We start from the raw sequence: 12,765 nt of genomic DNA, 5'->3' as shown, positions 1-12,765 counted from the left end.
TTGAAACAGTCTAAAGTTCGTATTTCCACAGGAGTATCCTTAGAGTATCCTTCAGTACTTGCAGTAGATTGATCACAGCATCAGCCACTTTCATCGTACCATTTTTCCCAGATAGGTGTGTCGTATTTATGGGATAATCAATTGGTTGTTTTCCACTTTGTCGTTCGCTTAAACCACTATCACCCAATTCAGCCCTAGACTTGTCTTGACGTTTGTCAAACTGTTCATCTAAATATCCCTTGCCATAAGATCCATCCTGTTTTTCTGCTTCTTGCCGCTTTTTCAAAAGACCTTCAGTCCATCCTTCGACCATTGGATAGCAATGTGGCACAGGTCGTTGGCCATGGAAAATTCGATCAACATAACAACACTGACAAAATATATAAAGTATTTAACATCAATACAATACGAAGTAATAATCACCACAACATTATAGGCATGTCAACACAAGAAAATAATGAATTTAATTTGGGAGCTTACCACCAAAAAAGCAATTGGACCACTAAATGTTGTTGTTTTGTGTTCCTTCCAATGTCTATGCGTTTTAAGCAGAACGGAAATCATATAACCACACCAATTTATACGATGAAAATCTGTAATATCTTCGATGAAATGTAATATTTTTGGCCTAACATAGCCACACGCCGATGTCTCAATTAATGCAGACTCCAACAAAATTAGAAAAACCTTTTTAAACCAAGCTCCACCTTCAATGTCCTTCAACATCTCCTCTGCAACCTTACTTGCTTTAACGTTAGGTCTTTCCACACCCACTACACCTGCTATCTTACTCATTATGCTTATATCATCCTGCCTGTCAATCCTTTCTACTTTGATGTCACCTCGTGGAAAACCGAATGTCAATTCTACATCACTTTCATCTATGTGCAAATCAGGCCCACTACCCGGTAGCGCAATGTTGCATTTAATTGGGTCAAAATTCTTTAACAGCCAAGAGGCCAACTCTCTCGGTATTGCAGCGACATTGTAATGTATAAGTTCTCCAAACCCCATTTCTGTAACTGCTGCTATTTGTTTTTCATTCAAAGATTGTAAAATCTTCACAAATTTTCTTGTATTCCTCTTGATTATGAGCTTTTCCCCCTCATCAGTTGCATCACCACTGTTTCTTACAACGATTGCAGTTGAACCTTTATTACGCTTTGTACCTATAATGTTTACAACGATTCACATTATCATTCTTAATATCTACATAGCTATTAAGACACATCACTACAATAGAGGAGATACATCAACACAACAGCTACATGAATACAAGGGAGATATTAAACTTTCTAACATCAATACACAGCAGCTATACATCAACACAGCAGATACATCAAAAACAGAGAGGAGATACATCAACACATCACTAAAAAGAAGGCCAAATTTTCCTTTTAGTCATCAACACAACAGATGCATCTCTACAATAGAAAGATACATCACAATTTCCATGGAAAGAGAGATATAGTACTGTCAGCTACATGTCAAGAGAAATTCCAAAATAAATTTGCAAAACACTAGCTTCTGGACAAATCAATACAACAAAACAACACACAACCTTCATTACCACCGAAACAAGTAATAGATTCTCCAGACAAACTCAATTGATACGCAACTGTAATCAGAAAACAGTGTGACATTTTCAGAGTTCGCATAAAGGAACATCAATGGCAGCAACAATCTACTGAAAACACCAAATTAAGAACGAAGAACAGAAAACATTGACATTAAATCACCTCCAGATGATTCCCCAACATGGTTTGCAGCCGTTCTCTTCAACCGGGACATTGTTGTTCGATGAAAATTTTTGATGGAGAGAGATTAAATCTGTTTGCTTCAACACTAAGTTTCGACTGCTTCAATAGTTGAGGGAGAGAGTGTGAATTCATTCCTAGAATAAGAAGCATAATTGATCGGAAAATTGGGGGAGAGAGAGATTACGCAGGATCTTTAATTTCCAGAAATCTCGTTGCCTACCAAAAATAAAAATGGACGATCTTTTAACTTGTGACACTATTACCCTCTTTAGATATTTCTCCCAAACTGTATTGCCATCCGTCTAACTAAATTAGAATCACACGATTTCAAAATCATATGACATATAATTGGTAGTTGTTATTTACTTAAGGGTGGTATCACCCTGATGCACTTTTTATTAGCACTAAATAAACCTGCAAGTATACAAAGTATATTTAGTATAGCTAAAGGTTAGTACCGGATATCGAACACGGGGAAGACGAACACAAAGTGTCTATCCTCTACTAAGACTCAAATACTATTGGAAAAACAATTGGATTTTGAAAACTTTTGAAAAACTAAAAACAATAGAAAGCATAGACCAACTAAAAAGCGAATAAAACACAGAAAGACGATAGAGATAAGGGAATCCCAGGGATGTGTGTTCACAGTTATGGTTATACAAAATTCCAACTACAATACCCTAGCACAGTTTATACTTTGAAAGGACGAGTCACCTAGCTTATGCTCATGCGATACAAATGTTGATTACAAGATTAGGGTTGTCAATCCTAACACGTAACTCCAAAAAGCTCCTAAGACCCTTGAAAAGTCCTCACTCTCAATTAACAGTGCCGTTTTAAGGGAAGCTAACTGTAGTGTCTACTAAGTGAATCTAACTCGCTAGAACTCTGTCACAGTTATGAAGCAACTTATATTAAATCATACACGATTGTGTCACTCAATCATGCATCATCAAAACTACTTAGGGAAGAAACAAAGTAAAAACAAAACGGATATTAGATAGAAAAAGGAATTTGTATAACCAAAGTCGTTACTAACACATCCCTAGAATCCTATGAGTTTAGTTACACATAATTGAATAAGCTAAAAACATAGATTGAAGGGAAGACAATTTGAACATAAAACTAAAGCAAATAAAACCCGTGGGTTGAATCCTTGTCGTTCTTGATGTTCTTGAAATCCTTCTCCAACTCCTTGCACCAATGAAGTACTCTAGGTCTTGATCTCTATGAAGTATTTTGCAAGTAGAAGTTCTCTCTTTTTTTATGAAGCTTGAGGTCTTATTTATAGGGGAAAGCCACTCCTTGTTGTAAAAGGAAAAGATCTCCAAAATATGGTAAATCTGGGCGCAAATCTAGGGCTTCTCGGATTCGTCGCCTTTCTCCGGCGGGCCGCCGCACCTTGGCCGGCGGTCGCCGCGTTGGAGTCCAGAGAGTCTGTTCCCTCGGCGGCGGATCGCCGCACATCTTCCGGCGTTCGCCGGACGAGACTTCTCTTCCAAGCACATTTTTCCGAGGCGGACCGCTGCATTGATCTGCCCGCTGGGCGCCGGCGGTCGCCGCACACATCCGCAGCGGTCGCCGGTCGCCGTCTGACTCCAGATTCCCAAACTTGGCGTTTTGGCTCCCTTTTTCGGCTCATTTATGCACATTTCTCACAAAACACGTCAAAATACCAAAATAGACAAAATATGCAAATAATGGACGTGTAGAGTGACTTTGACATCAAAAATGGACCAAATAATGGCCTTAAAACAGTGCAAAATCCGAGCGTATCAACTCCCCCAAACTTAAATTTTTGTTTGTCCTCGAACAAAACAATAAAGATACACAAGGACTAGATGTCATAATTTCCTCAAAAGATGGAAGAACAGTTTAAACATGTATTAACGCAATCAAATCAAGCAAGGCTTATTAGTGCACTTTCACTACTAACTCGTAGAACACCTTGAATTCAAGCCCTCGCACGTGGCAAACTTCCAAAGATGGGAAGTGTTCTCTCACTCTCAAAGTGTATAAGGATAATGTGTACATAAGCACTCAAATCATACATCATGCAAAGTTTACCATAGGCTTGCTCAAAGTCTAATCCCTCCTCTACTAAATGTGATTAAGCTTCAAAAGTCCGAAAGGTCTTTATCTTTGGTTGTAATGTAGGCTCTTTGGTAGGTGAGGAATATTTGGCTAAAAAGTGACTTAAAAATAAAAAATATCCCAAGTAGAGTAAAGATAACTCCGTTTTTCTAAACCCAAGACACTTTTAACACTTTATTTATTTCTCCTTCAACTCACTTTCCAATCCTTTGATTTTCTTTTCTTTTCACAACCTTTCACACATTTTTTTCTCCTTTTTTTTTTCTTTTTCTTTTTCTTTCTTACACATCCCTTTTTTTTCTAAGATCAAGCACATATTTGGAATTTTTCTCAATTTCACAACTTGTACTTTCTTTATATTAAGCACACTATTATTTATACTTTTCTCCTTATCTCTCCAATTCCTTTACAAAATAAGATAGCAAAAACTAACTAACCCAAGGAATTGTCCCCATTATTTTGGCTTCCAAAGAATAGGCTTAAAGGCTCCGAAGAGACCAAACTAGGGCTCTCCATTTTATAAATCTTGTGGTTATGATTAATTTACAATTAATTTAATTTTTTATTCAATAAAAACAAGCTAAGGGATATTTTCAGAAAGCAGTTTATTAATCTTCAACAATACGTGAATCGCTTTCTTTCTCAATTCTGCGATCTTCATACAATCTTCACTCAATCTTCACGCAATCTTCATCAACTTTTACTCAATTTTCTTCAATTTTCTCGCAATTTACGTGAGCTGTATAATCTGCATCAACATATTCTTCAATCTGCACCAACATCTTCTTCAATCTGCATCGATCTCCACGATCTACCTCAATCGCGATCAGCCTCAATCTGCAATTCCTTCAATTCACGTTCTACCTCCACCGTGTTTTGCTTCCTCAATTCACGATTGTTTTGCAATTTCTGCATCGTCGAACAATCGCGATCAAATTCCTTCAATTGCTGCATCGTCAAACAATCGTGTGTTTTGCAATTGCTGCATCAAATTCTCGATCGATATGCCTCAGTTTTCGCAATTCCTTCAATTAACGATCTACTTCAATTGTCATCCATGGAGAATTCCACACGTGAAATTCATCAGCAGCTCGATGGTGTAGGAACGACACTGACAAATTCTGTGGTTGAAGATGGATCTTCATCGACCAATAATGAAGAAGCTAGTATTGGATCAATTCTGGATTATCTACAACATCAAAGAGGCACTCTATTGTAGTGTATATGCAATTGATCCATGAGCTTAAAACTAATGAAGTAAAACAATTTTTTTTCATGTTTGTAGTGTATATGCGATTTGTACTCATAATGAACTAAACTTTGGTTATCCCGAAGTAATCTATGCATATATAAAAGGCGAGTTTTGGCCTTTTTTTGAAATATTTATAAGTTTCGTCCTCATTCTGAAATACTTATAAGTTATAGACTAATTTGATTATTTGATAATTGGGCATGATAATCAATACATATAGCATTTATAATTCAAGTATTAATTATTTAATATCCGATAAAGGTGGGAATCATAATTAATAACTATAGAACCATCAATGTTGAGCCAGAAATTAAGCCACGATACCAATTGTGTTCACAAAATTTGTTTCACGGTACGTCGTATGATTGCATCATGTTCTTCTCACATTATTAATTTTTCTACTTTTTTTTAAGTTTGCTTTCTGATACGTTTATTATTCCACATATCTTGCATTATTATTTAGTTGCATTATTTAGGGATTGCATATCTTTTTCATATCTTTTGTTTGGCTCATTAAGTTAGTATCCCTATTATAAATAGGGCTATTGTTATTCTCATTATTTAATCAAGAAATACAATTACCTTTATCTTATTTTGATGTTTATTTCAATTCGGTGTTGATCTTGGTTTGACCGACGGGCAAAGCTTCCGCGACTACCTTTTATCCCTCCGACGATCGCCTCTGCGACGCCGGAATCTTGTTAAGAGAAATCATCTTTTAACAATTGGTGCTTTCATTGAGAGCTTTCAATCTGTAAAACTGTACACTAAAATTATATGATTAGGCTTTCATTGTTATATTTTACTAGTTTCTTTTCACTAAGTAGATTGTTTTTGTACAGTTTAAGATCGACTAGTGAATAGATGGTGATATTAAAGACCAATGTTAATTTCATGTCACACTTTGTGATTGTATAGTGCATAAGCAGCCACATCCAATCAAAAACCCTAACTCCTATGGAATGCCGGCCGATAATCCTATCCTTGCTCTTTGTTAAGTGGTGTGATTGTCTATGCCGATCATCTGTTTCAGCTTACACAAGCTGCTATTGCCCTAACCGAAACTGCTCTGAGCTGATCCTCAATGAGTGCGACGAGGCGACCACCAAATGTGTTTGTCCCGCATGCAAGATGCTCGTTTGCTATGCGTGTAGGGTTCCATGGCACGTCGGGTTTAGATGCAGTGAGACCTCCCAAGAAAGGGATGAAAAATGACGTTCAATTCGGTGTTTTGCTTTAGAAAATGCAGTGGACAAGATGCCCTAACTGTGGCCAATCAATAGAACGTCGTGGTGGTTGCCAGTACGTTATATGCAGGTTCTTTTCATTACTATATGTGTTTTATTTAATTCACCATGTTACTGTTATCACTTCAATTGTATCTTCAATTAAATTAAGGAATAATTGTAATTACATTCACAAATTTTCCTTGAGTTTTGGTTTGTCAAGTAAATTTTTAAACTGGAATATAAAATTAGAAATTTTCAATTTTATGTAATTGTCCCACAATAATCAAAATTTGAAAAATTGACGTGACACAAAATCATACCTTGTTAATAAATTATCATCGTTTTATTTTCAATTTTTTACCATTTTAGGACAATTGCAGCAAAATGATAATTTATGTTTTTTATTCCATGAAATACCGGAAATCAACTAATAATTATGATTTAATTTACTAACTGTTCCTTAAATTAAAAAATCTTACAGTATGTAAAACCAGAGAATGTTATATTGCTAACTCTTAACTTAATTGCTAACTACCACTAAATAATACTCATTAAATATTCAAATTAAGGGCTTGGATTATCAATCCCTAAATGTCAATACGATCAACGAAAAACGTCAATAAGGCTATAGGATTAATTCTAAAAAATATCAATAGGGGTATTGATGTCAATTAACTACATGTTTAGTTATAACTAACTTTTAAAAGAAATCTCAAAACTTTAAATTCATATAACATATATCAAATTAAAGATAATTTCATAAGGATTCCAACGATATCCTACATCCATATGTTCCGACGTCAAAATTTGAAAAAAAATCAAATTTTTTTAATATTTTCGTACAGCAGAAATGTCAACATACTATATAAAATATGTCAATATAATACATGTAGAATGTCAATATAAGCAATGGGTTAACATTTTTAAAGCATTGTGTTGACATTCTCAAAGCATTGTGTTGATATTTTCGAAATACTATATTGACATTTTCATTCAAAACCCTAATTTAGAGTTTTTTTTAATCTTTTTTTATTTTATTAATAAAAATAAAAATTACACGTGGCAAATTACAGACCACACGTTTTCTAAAATTCTATGACCTTAAATTAATTATAGTTAGCAATTAAATGATGGGTTAGCAATTGATTACTCCCACGCGTAGAACCTATATAGTACTATTAATTACACTACTTGTGAACTATCCTATTTCCATTTATGATTTATTTAGATGTCAATTAGAACCTGTAAGAATACACATTTGTATAATAAAAATATATAAGTAGACAAGTAGTACTATAGGAGTATCACATTATATATACTATTATAATATTAAACTCCTGTGTCAATGTGTCATGCAGGTGTGGGACCGTATATTGCCACGTATGTGGTTCACAAAAATGTCGTCAAATACACAGGAGTCGAAATTTGCTTTCGTTATTTGCATTAATATCTTTGTTTTGTTTTATGGTAGTTGCTTCTATTGTGAGGCGATGATTTGGAGGAAATTGAAATTAAAATTTCATCTATTGTCAATTGTTTATGGAAGACAGTGTCAATTGTCACACGACTGTTACTAAAGTCAAAAATTAGACATCTATCGTTCCTCAAAGCAAGTTTGGTCCTACACATAAGTGCAATAACTTTTGGTCTTGAATGTATGTATTGGTTCACATTTAAAAAGAAATTTCTTCATTTTCATTGGTCTTGAAAGTATGTTTTGGTTCACATTTAAAACGAAATTTCTTCATTTTCATAATTACTATTAGAGTGAACTATAAAATTAATACCTAAAAAATAAGGTTTATTTTTAATCTTAAAAGTATGTTTTGGTTCACATTTAAAAAAATTTCTTCATTTTCATAATTAATTTTTAGATAATTTATCTCAAAAAATTTCTTCGTTTCCATACATTCAAAAATCATAAGTTTGGTTCTCAAATCAAAGTAAATAGACAAATATACCCTCAAGAGCTAAAGGGTGGAATAGTGAATTTGAGATTTATGGAACTTTTTAACTGAAAATTGTATTTTGTAAATGTTGAGTACTAAAAAGATGCGAATTCTATTTTTTGGGTACCAGTTTTGTAGTTCAATCTTAAGCTGGTTCATTTATTTTATTAGATTACAATATCATCTATATGATTTAAGTATTTATGTTGGTTAACGATTGATTAAATCCTCTAATGACTCATTACTATTTAAATAATTGCAATCATTTTTTGGGTTGCTTAATCATGCTGTGTTATAATTGTGGCATATCACATACAGTTGTTAACAATATTACTAGTACTATATGTCATCTAGGGAAGGTGCTTCTTTTTTGTATGTTTTACTCCATAAATCATGACTGATTGATTTTCAATGAATACCACAATTCCTTTCAAATGGTTACACTTTATTATGTTTAGAACTGCTTTATTATGAGAATGTTTTTATGTGTATAAAACAATATTTTTTGTATATTACAATATGGTTGATTTTTTATTGCATGACATTATTTTGAAGTTGGTTTGGGCTTGGATTGGCCCTGTCCAATATTTTGTATATAGACTTAGTGGGCAACCCGAAAGGTCTACTTTATAGCGGGCCTATACTTCCCATCGATTTATCATGAATTCCCAAATTTTAGAATTTTTAGTGATCAGAGAAATAAAATAATTAAATCCATAAAATTGGCTAAGTAAGTAAACTGTATACATGCATTATATTCTTAATGAAAAATACAGAAATAATAGATTTCCTTTATTGAATTTAAAATATATTCCAATCTGAAAATCCAAAAAAATAAGAAAACCAATGCCAATCGAACCAAAAATCCAAAATTTGAAGGAAAATAAATTGATCAAATCTGAAAATCCGAAAAAATACGAACCAATTAATACTTGTGATTTAGTTCTCTTCAATTATTTGGAGTAGGAATATTCCTCTCACACCTATATTTGGCCATTTTAAGGGCAATTGTAAGTTGCATGATTCTTGACGACATAGATTGTTCAATTATTTAGAACACGGATATTCTGCTCACCCCTATATTTGACCATTTTTAGGGTAATTGTCGAAACAAATGAAGAAGTTGCATGATTCTTGATGACATACATTGTTCAATTATTTAGAGCACGGATATTTTGCTCAGCCCTATATTTGACCATTTCTTGGGCAATTGTCGAGACAAATGAAGAAGTTGCATGATTCCCGAGCACAAACGTCGCAACACCCGTTTTGTGGTGAGAAGTTGATAGGTGAGAGTGTGCGGAATTCAAACATTCTTCCCCAATTTGATGTTTCTATACTTGCCTTCCTATGGAAGCATAGATCGCATTGGCGACAATGATACATCCATCTCCTGGGATCTTGGATGGAAGTATATATAGACCGCATTCGCGACAATGATACATCCAGCTCCTGGGATTTTAGGTGGAAGTATAGATCGCAGATGCGACAGTGATACATCCAGCTCCTGGGATGCATTTCCCTTCCGCAGGTGACCACGTGAAATTCACCAGGATGGTTGCGACTGGCCTGTCGCAGGCCAAACACAGCTGCCTCTGGTGGCGCTGGTCCCATCCGCGGCTGGTGGTTGACTCCAAGGGGTTGTTGTGGGTGAGCTGCGTGTTGAAGGAAATTATTTCCATCATCACGACGGCTCTATTTAGTTCCTCAACCACCTCATTTGTTGGAAGCCAGAACATGTCTTTCTCATTCCACCCATTTACTCTGTTGAAAACATACATCGTTATTGTATTTTCTTTCTCACAAACAAAATGGATCTTTAACTAACAAAAATTCTCTTAAATTGCATGAAAATAGTGACTCGGGCTATTAGCTACACAACAAAGACAAGTACTACATGCTATATTCGTAACATAGAAATAAGACATATATATACGTACCTAGTCGTGCGAGGCGACTTGTTGAAGGCGCGCTCGAGATGCATAACATAACTGCAAATCTCCTCCTCCTCATCATCAATCTCACTCATTTTTTCTCTCAATTCAATTTGGAATGTTTATTCATTGTGTGTGTTAGTATGCAATTGACAAGTTCTTATATAATGACAAATCTTGGGGGGATTTTGGTGCTTTGATTTTTTCAAATTAGCCGGACAATATAATAATACAAACTTGTAATGTTGGCAAAGAATATATCACTAAATTACTCAAAGAATCTCCTTTTTCTTTTGTCATTGTCGTCTGCTTTTTAATACTCAGATCATTCAAACATTGAGGAAATAACTCTGAGCTGAGTCAAACTAGTTGTTGGGATAGTTTTTATATTTAAAAGCAATAATAAATATTTTATTCAAAGTAATTTGAAGAATTGGCATCTTCTCTTTTTCCTTTTTCTTTTAATTTTTTTATTATTATTTTTTTTCTTTTTGTGCTTTTGAGGAACTTATACTCTCTTCTTTGTAGTACTCCTACTTTGTATTTACCTGCCCATTCAAATTTAGTAAGTGTGTTAGTAACCTTAGTTTGTGTAACAAATGAACAAAATTTATGTTAACGCCAATCTCAAAATGTTTATAATATTTATACTGAAATGTATTCCCACACCCACAAGAAATTGAATTTGAGATCATCATTTATTCCTCCAATCCACCACCATATAATTTTAATTTTTGGCGTGTGACATTGCATCGAACAACTGGAGCGCTTGGAAGAATTTCAAACAAAATCAATGGAATATGTATAGACCCTTTTAATTCCTCTTATCTTTCATTTTTAAATCTTTCCGTTATACTATAATCTTTCCATTGTTTATTGGAATTGAATATTAACACATGAGAAGACAGGAGTAACAGAAAAAATAGATACTAAATCTTAAAAAGTCTTATAAATATGAGTAATAGATTAAATTCATAAAAGTAATACTCGTATGATATGGATACCATTTATATTTTATTGTCCAAAATGATTATTTATTTTAAGCCTCAAACAACTATGTTGAAAGGCCTAAGTTATAATGGCAAAGCAGTGGGTTTGGAACTTTGGATCGGCTCGATCCAATATTTTTGGTTTGGGTTTGGCCTACCATAAGCGGATCCAGGATTTATTATTTGGGAGTACGAGTCGTATGATAAATAATTACATAACACTAAAAAAATAGAAAATAGTGGTAAAATAATATTTGAAATATTATTCAATTTTTAACTCGTGTATTTTAAAATAAAATAAACCAAAAACTATACATAACATCTAATTTATTTTTCTACGAGTCTTCATTTCCTCAAAGCGATGGCTATATCATCATCAGAGACTTGCAGAAACATTTTTTTCTCAATGTAAGTCACCAAACAATCATCGGGTTGATCACCAATTCTATTTCGCAACTTATTCTGACAAACGTCATTCCAGAAAATACTCTCTCTGCACTTGCGGTAGCAACTAGAAGAATCAAAATCAACTTGATAAGCAAAAAGACAAGGAGTAAGTCACATCCCTTTTTGTTTCAACAAGCTTCACTGAAAAAGAACTAAGATCGTGCAAATTCTGAGAGCCATTATCTCTTCTCATATCCTCCATGAATATATCAAGTTGACAATCAAGAGACCTCAAATCCATGCTTGAAAAATTGAAAGGATAAAAACCTGCAAGTTTGATTCTTCCTTCAATATTCATAGCTATCTTTTAGAAATTTTATAAAATACATTACTAATAAAATTATATATATAATAATTGTAGTGAAAAAGAAAAAAATTTGGGGGAACCACTGTCCCCCTTGTTTTGAATTGCCTCCGCCAGTGCATGCCTATGCATCTAGACCAACCGCTCAATGCTAGGTTGGTGGAGCAAATTGGTGTGGGTGTGGAGGTGGTCAGGAACGACCGTGGGATGCTTGAAAGGGAGGCGGTGGCCGCGGTCATACGCAGCGTGGTGGCTGATGAGGGCGTGAGGAGGAGTGCTGTGTCCATGAGGGAGAAGCTCCAAGTGAAAGGGGAAGGGGACCAAGAGATTGAGGAGGTTGTCCAAGTGCTTGTCAATCTTGCGAAAACTACAAGAACAAGACCAATGGCTTTCTAATTTCTGGATATTTTAGTTGTAATTTCTTTATCATCAGGTTGTAAAATTTAAGTTGAAAAATAGTTATCCGCTGATTTTTTATGTCTATCTGAAAATAATCATGTAAAAATGGATCAAATCGATAAATTAAGGACACAAAAGGACACAAAGTATGAGAGCTAATTGTTCTAGAACAAAATCACAAAATAGATAACCATTCATGTGTATATTGTGTTATCAAGAGTCACGCGTCGAAAAAGATTGAAGATTTTAATTTATACTCCCTTCGTCCGAATAGGAGTCCCATTCCATTCCGGCACGGGTTTTAATAAATGTTAAGAAAAGTGAGTGGAATAAAGTTAGTGGAATAGGGGTCCCACTTATATGTATTAGTTTTAAATGATATGTGAGTGGAATGAGTTGGTGGAA

At 34.3% G+C, this 12,765-nt stretch overlaps 2 protein-coding genes across 2 annotated transcripts; both read right to left on the bottom strand.

Moving 5' to 3' along the window:
- Window positions 1–10: 10 nt before the first annotated feature.
- Window positions 11–2,016, bottom strand: LOC148922973 (uncharacterized). Its single transcript, XM_089061800.1, has 3 exons — window positions 1,740–2,016; window positions 481–1,169; window positions 11–370 (listed from the first exon to the last, which is right to left on the bottom strand). Exons 1-3 carry the CDS (start codon window positions 1,789–1,791, stop codon window positions 11–13), a joined length of 1,101 nt encoding a protein of 366 aa, XP_088917926.1. The 5' UTR covers window positions 1,792–2,016.
- A 7,047-nt stretch (window positions 2,017–9,063) lies between these two features.
- LOC125207744 (uncharacterized) lies at window positions 9,064–10,393 on the bottom strand. Its single transcript, XM_089060714.1, has 3 exons — window positions 10,228–10,393; window positions 9,853–10,051; window positions 9,064–9,809 (listed from the first exon to the last, which is right to left on the bottom strand). The coding sequence occupies exons 1-3, from the start codon at window positions 10,314–10,316 to the stop codon at window positions 9,636–9,638; spliced, it is 462 nt and encodes a 153-aa protein (XP_088916840.1). The 5' UTR covers window positions 10,317–10,393; the 3' UTR covers window positions 9,064–9,635.
- Between the last annotated feature and the right edge of the window lie 2,372 nt (window positions 10,394–12,765).

This window comes from Salvia hispanica, chromosome 6 (assembly GCF_029641045.1).
Source record: "Salvia hispanica isolate PSC_SH4W2 chromosome 6, Shi_PSC_v1, whole genome shotgun sequence".
In the NCBI taxonomy this organism is placed as follows: Eukaryota; Viridiplantae; Streptophyta; class Magnoliopsida; order Lamiales; family Lamiaceae; genus Salvia; species Salvia hispanica.
This window is presented reverse-complemented; position numbering and strand designations above follow the sequence as displayed.